The 6,349-nt window shown below is 34.6% G+C and overlaps 1 protein-coding gene across 3 annotated transcripts; it reads left to right on the top strand.

Moving 5' to 3' along the window:
- Positions 1–285: 285 nt before the first annotated feature.
- On the top strand, positions 286–5,312 carry LOC109240981. 3 transcript variants are annotated; one of them, XM_019407674.1, is made up of 3 exons: positions 286–528; positions 4,567–4,703; positions 5,094–5,312. In XM_019407674.1, exons 1-2 carry the CDS (start codon positions 374–376, stop codon positions 4,688–4,690), a joined length of 279 nt encoding a protein of 92 aa, XP_019263219.1. In that variant the 5' UTR covers positions 286–373; the 3' UTR covers positions 4,691–4,703; positions 5,094–5,312. The 3 variants fall into 3 exon arrangements, with proteins under 3 accessions (XP_019263219.1, XP_019263220.1, XP_019263218.1); XM_019407675.1 differs by having other exon boundaries at positions 5,091–5,312; XM_019407673.1 differs by lacking the exon at positions 5,094–5,312 and having other exon boundaries at positions 288–528; positions 4,567–5,029.
- The last annotated feature ends 1,037 nt before the right edge of the window (positions 5,313–6,349 follow it).

Genomic DNA, 6,349 nt, shown 5'->3' with positions numbered 1-6,349 from the left:
TCACAAACCTCCATAACCGCTCCCTATGAGCTTCCCCCGTGATCTCAATTGTTAATGTCGTGTTTAAGACAATTATTTTATAACCTTCTATGCAATAGTATAAATAGAGGCATGAAATGTGCTATGGAATATAGTTGAACACTTGAAAATTAAGAAAGTTATATCTTCTTCTCTTATTCCATTATTTATCTCCTTATTTTATATTGTTATTTTGAGCTACATCTCTTAATAAAATGTTTATTTTGACTGAGCTTTCACCTACTATTATCCGCCCAAAATTGAGAATTTCAGAACATTCGGGGGCCTTCCAGAAGGCCCATAGAACTTTCACGTCCGATTAAAAGAGGATCAGAATTCTGCAGTAACAACTGTAATGGCGGAAAAAGCAGGAAAAAGAGGAGTGAATAAGAGCATAGAGAAGGTGTGCAAAAGATGCAAACAGGCATACTCTCCCCCCTCTAACCACCCAAATTCATGCCGTTTTCATCCTTCTTTTTTTGTCTGTCGCCGTCATGACGATCAGAAAAGGTATCTTACCTTTTTTTGTTTTGTTTATGTAATTCTTTTAATCGCTTTATTAATAAAACCGTTGCCTCAAAGTGATCAGATTTATGCTCGCTCTTATATATCAGTTGCGTATTATTTAAACAATCAATTGATGAATCAACTACGTGTCATTTCCAGATTAGCTGCTGAGTTGGTTCGCTCTATTTGTATCAATATCATGCTAATACGGAATAAATTTATCTTTTAGGGCAAATTAAGGGCCAGTTGTGCTTGTGATATCACAATTACATCATCGCTTTCTTCTAATTGCATACTTTGTTTCAGCTGTCAAGCAATGAGAATAAAATTAAGGAGCAACTGGGTTATTATGAGGCTAAAGTGCTAAATTGGAATTGGTTTCTGTTTATCAGTATCTTTAGTATATCAGTTTTACAACATTATCAACTGGCGAAATGCTTAGCCTGGTTAAATTGTTTTAGACATGATCAAAGGGTAATGTAAGCTTGTATCCAGAGATTTAGATAGAACTCGAGCATTGTCCAGTTACTTCTTCGTAGGAACACAAAAGTAATTCAGTTTTCAGTGCACCCAGCTGAAAGAAAAATGTGTACTTTCACATTCTCTTTGACCAAAGTGTTGCCAAAAACTCGCACTCAAAGGTTCATTTGCAGTGTTGTTTATTATATGGATCAGGTACTAGAGTGAAAATTCTGCATAGCTTTGTATCATTGAGCTAAATTTTGTGCGAAAATAACATGAGTCAAGTTAAATTACCTCTTCAGTAAGGTAGCTTTAACATTTATTGCCAAAGAATTGAATCCTTATACTGCCAGTATTTAGCTGTGATGATTTTAAATTTATAGAAAAGAAGTAAAGAACTATTAGGGGGTTGAGAAAAATGTGGGTTGTAGATGCTAAAAATTATTTCAGATACTTTTATTTTACAATTATAAATGAATCAGGAGTAAACGTCAAGAAACGCATCGCTGTAGCTTTTGAACTTGTGTATATCTGATTGGTTTTCATGTTTGGTACTAGTGACCCATTATCTACAGATCCATCTTTTGTACTTCTTAGCCTTGACCTTATCATATAGAGATCACTGCTTTAATCTCTTCATGTTTGTATCTGTTCCCCCTCCCACTACTGGAGGAACCCCCACCAAAAGAACTTTGTTAGTTCTTAGAAGACATGACTTATAGCAATCTTTATGTATAAGTGTCATTGCAATGCTTAGGATGAATAAGAATGGATTTCACAGATCTCCCAAAGTGACCACTTTAAGTACTTCCATTGCAACTATTCCGTTTTACCAAAATTTCACATTCAATTCCATTTGTTGGTATCACTGTCTATCTAGATGAACTTCCCTTTTTTGACAGGACTCAACAAACTACCCTCTTTTTTTGAATAACCATGGTATAAGCATCATGTGACCTTAATTTTTCTTCTGTTGGAAACATCTATCATTTTGCTGCAGCCTGCTAAATATATAGTCTACCGAAACAAGCTTTGGAGCAACTTAATATATTGAGTTAAATAAAGATGGAAGTTTGACGTGAAAGAATAAAAGCAACTATTTCAATAAATTTATCCGTTAAGAGACTTGTAATGAAAGAAGCTAAATTCTAAAATAGTCACAGTTAAACCTGTAAAGGCGTAAACTATGTTTATCCTATATGGCAGCATTTAAACCTTTTGTTTTGGCTTCATCTAACAGCTTCTGTAAATTTCATTATAAAATAGTACTTTCACGGCCATAGAGTAATAATATCTCCTCAGGTTGGGAAGGCCCCAGATTTTCATTTTCCTGGTGACTGCTATCACATTCCAATCAACTCATCTTAGGTGCCCCAGCGTTTTCATCTTCCCAGTGGCTGCTCATAGAGTCATAGTAAAGCAATGCTCATAGTAAAGCAACTCTGTTCATTCATTAAGTATTACTAGTGAAAAATTCCTCTCACACACAATTATGGAAGTAGTATATTTTGCTTGGAAAGACATCCAAACTTTATTGTAGGGGTGACAAATTAAACCCAGACCCATCCAACCCGCCCTAATTTAATGGGTCTGGGCATAATATATTTTATCGATGGGCTAGCCCAAAGCAACCCATCAAACAAATAGTTGCCCAAATTGAGCTGTGAATTAGCCCATTGGTGACCCGTGTAAAAAAAGGACCTGGGGCTGGGAAAGGTGTTTCTCCGGAGAGCATGTGAAACTAGAGCACATGTCCATTGAGTGGGCCCCGCTTCAAGTTTTAACTATTAATACTATGTGTTTTGGTGGATGTGTCTGGGTGCACATTCACTTTTCAGTTCTTTCTAGGTACTCAGGTAATTTATCCACTACAACATTTTAGCATAAGATCTATCAATATAAACTCATAAAAAGCACCTTCTTTTATAATAATTGTGTCTAATTTTTTAATTAAATCAATTTAAATGTGGATCATATAATCAATTTAAGTAATTGTAATAAGAATCTGAGGTTCTACTAGTACATTAGTAATATGTCTAGATGTTTCATAAATTAACGAAAAAAAATGTGTAGGTGTTTCATATTAATTACTGGATTTCATAGGCTTGAATGGGTAAATTGTTATTTTTTGCGTTTGTCAGTTTATGTCTTTAAATTATCAGTTTTTTAATATATACACATTCTTGGTTTAAATTCGTAAGTTATGATGTATATGTTTAGCATATGTAGATCGTTTAGTAGGAGTCAAAAAAATAAATGGGATAAGGTTTCTTATCTTCATATTAAGTGAGCACTTTGAAGCACTGGTAACGTTTTTGCAAATCAATATCAAATAATGATCTCTAACTTCTTGAGAAACAAATAAGTGCCACTGCATATGTATTTACAGTTTTTTGTCATACTTTTTACCAAATTAATGTAATTAAGGATCTTATAAAGTGTATTATTTTAGTCAATGTAAGTAATTTGAACAATGACTAATTCAAAAGTGTCGTTGAAAAAATACTCAAAAGTTGGGTGAAGTTAGGCGGGTTGGGTTGTAACCTATTGTTTAGCCTATTTTGATTCAACTCATCTTAGCCCATGTAAGCTTTGGATAGGATTGGATAATGACTCATTTCTTGCTTCAGGCCATTTTGACCCGCCCAAACTCAGCCCAGACCATCAATTTGCCACTCCTAATAATTATACTAGCTTGATGCTTCTCATACGAATGCTGGTTATATACCTGCTGTTGACAAAGCCTTGAACAAGAAGTGCACATATAATGAAATGCTTTTCTCTGAAGAGCATGGCAATTCTGATTTCAAGATTATCAAATCTAGAGTGTCACGGAAGTGGAGATGAGTCTAATAACCTAAATAGTTGATTTATGTGCTCGACTCTTGGATGAACTTGTAAACATTTTTATTCAAAACATGCTTGGTTTGTGCATGGGACTTGTAATTGTCATCGGCAAGTTGGGTTCAGCATGATAGTTTAGGCATGAATGCTTCTGTGAAGTTATAGTTTTGCCACTTCAACAGCAGAATTTGCCTTTATGTTGTGGGAGTATATCTTTTTACTTTGTTCTAGGAACTTGAGCATTTCCATTATCTCACCTGTAGATAAAGCTGCTGAAGTCTTCACAGCAAACTACTTGACACTGCATCTCGCTTTATACAATTTTTCATTGTAAAAATTTAAAACGGAAAAGAAAAGGAAATTGGAAAAGCAAAAAGACATTCGATCAGGATACTCATACTGTACAGGAATAATATGCAGTCAGCTTACATTGATATCTACCCCGGGGGTTGCGGAAGGCTCCTGGAAGAATTTCACTTAGTGTAATCGTTGCGGAAATAATGAGAAAACATAATTGAAAAGGAGAAGATGAGTATGGGATGACTTTCGTCCTGCCACCATCTATATTGAACAGTAAATTAGCTGTTAAGTATTTGCTAACAAGTAAATTGTACAACTTACTTTCTATATTTCTTTTCTCTATGGGAATGGTATTTCTAAGTTTACTTTGGTGATCTGATCATATATCATGCAATATCTTTCTGAAGGACAGTTTCTGCCTTCTTTTCGATGTAGGTATTACGAACTAGGACCAGATGATCCTCCTTATGCTGCCAAATTTTATGACTGCTGCGGCGCAGAAGATCCTGAAGCAAGTGGTTGTACCACCAGTTTCCATGTTTCATATGATGATGAGTAGGAAGATTCTCATGGTTTGTTATGTAACCTTTCTGTAAAGTAGAAACTGTATAAAGACAATCTGCATTTCAGAACATGTTTTGCCCTTTGATCTGAAATGGACAATCTCCACATTGTCTATGTATCCTATACAGAGAAATGATAGTTGACGGTTATTTTGGGGATGAGGTGATGCTCAGCCTTACTAATAATCGAAAGGAGACAGTACTAACTTTAACCATTATCTTCTTGGTTTAACAATAATGCCAAATCATATCACCACTTGATATGATAAAGAAGTTAGTTAAATGTAATATGGTTGTTGACAACTATAATGAATAAGCATAATTTGGTGGATCTAGTTTTTGAACTTTTTATATTGTTTAATTGAATCTAATTGTACTAAGTTCTTTGTTGGGTAGCAGGTGCAAGAGCCAGCTCATTGGAGATTCCACTGCACAAAATAGTTATAGTAATAGCTCAGTTTGATCTTGTCACAAGTTGCATAGCTGTATGTGCAGGAACCAACTATACACAACATTCTCAAATTTGCTGGTCCAGCCATGAATTGTCCTTCAAAACTAAGTTAAACATTCACATATGCTTATCCTCCTTTTCTTTAAATGAAGTTGACAATTCCCTTGTGGCTGTGTTCACCTATTTACCCAAAATAAAATTTTGATCCATCATATATCTAATTTAGGAGTAAATAATTTTTAGTACAAAAGATTTGAATGGCGACAGCAATCATAAATAGTTGAGAGAAGGATAACATGCGTCCCACCAATTGAGAGAGACAGTGAAAGGCTATTTGTGGCGTGGTACACCTTGTCTTAGTCTGTCCCCACGTTTTAGCTTTACCTTTTCTTCTCTAGTTTATTTTATGGTCAGTGATTGTTGACTCTCGAATCTCTTTAAGATTTTTTTATTGATAAAAGGTTCGTCCATTACTTGTACGTACTTTAATTATACCATTGAGTAGTATTATTTGTTATCTTCCATCAATACTGATATTGGATACTCAGTCCACCAAGATTTAGGCCTATGAAAAGAATTACTGGAAAGTTTTCTCCGTTATTTGAACTCTTGTTCATGTTGCCTAGTACACATAAGACTATGGTCTAATGGTCAATAAAGAAAATATTCTTTTTAAGAATTAAACATCCTTTTGGTATTAATTTTTCCCTTTTCTATAAAACTAAAGAAAGAGATCTTGATTTCATTGTACTAGTTTCTATATTATACAAATCTGAAAGGTATTAATTCCACAACTAACGTCCTCGTACCAGGGACGAAGCTACATGTTTTGAAGGGTGGTCATTTGTCGGGAAATTACACTGCGTATATAGGTAAAATATTAGATTTTAGAGGTATATATTGAACACTCTTTGTCGGAGAATTTTTTTCGCTTCTTTCAAGTTTGAACACACTTGAGTAAATTACTGGCTTCGCCACTGCCTCGTACATAAGTTTAATTTGGTGTAATTGTTGTTGGACACAAAAAGCCGATTGCGAAGAATCGTAAGCTATAGAATGAACTAATGTTAAATGGAGTTTAGTGCACAAATAATGTTGAGGAGGGTAAGATGCACAAAGTGAAGACCTTAACAGTGTTTACTCTTCAGTCCTGAAATATTGATTACCTTAGCAATGAAAAAAATAAATTGAAATATGAGAGCAC

Source organism: Nicotiana attenuata, unplaced genomic scaffold, assembly GCF_001879085.1.
Source record: "Nicotiana attenuata strain UT unplaced genomic scaffold, NIATTr2, whole genome shotgun sequence".
In the NCBI taxonomy this organism is placed as follows: Eukaryota; Viridiplantae; Streptophyta; class Magnoliopsida; order Solanales; family Solanaceae; genus Nicotiana; species Nicotiana attenuata.
Note: the sequence above shows the minus strand (reverse complement) of the source record. Positions and strands in the feature narration are given on the sequence as shown.

Bases quoted from the DNA above. Each gene is read 5' to 3' on its own strand.
- LOC109240981 (XM_019407674.1), top strand. From the start codon at position 374: ATGGCGGAAAAAGCAGGAAAAAGAGGAGTGAATAAGAGCATAGAGAAG. The intron at 529-4,566 runs GTATCTTACCTT...TTTTCGATGTAG, and splicing joins CGTCATGACGATCAGAAAAG to GTATTACGAACTAGGACCAG.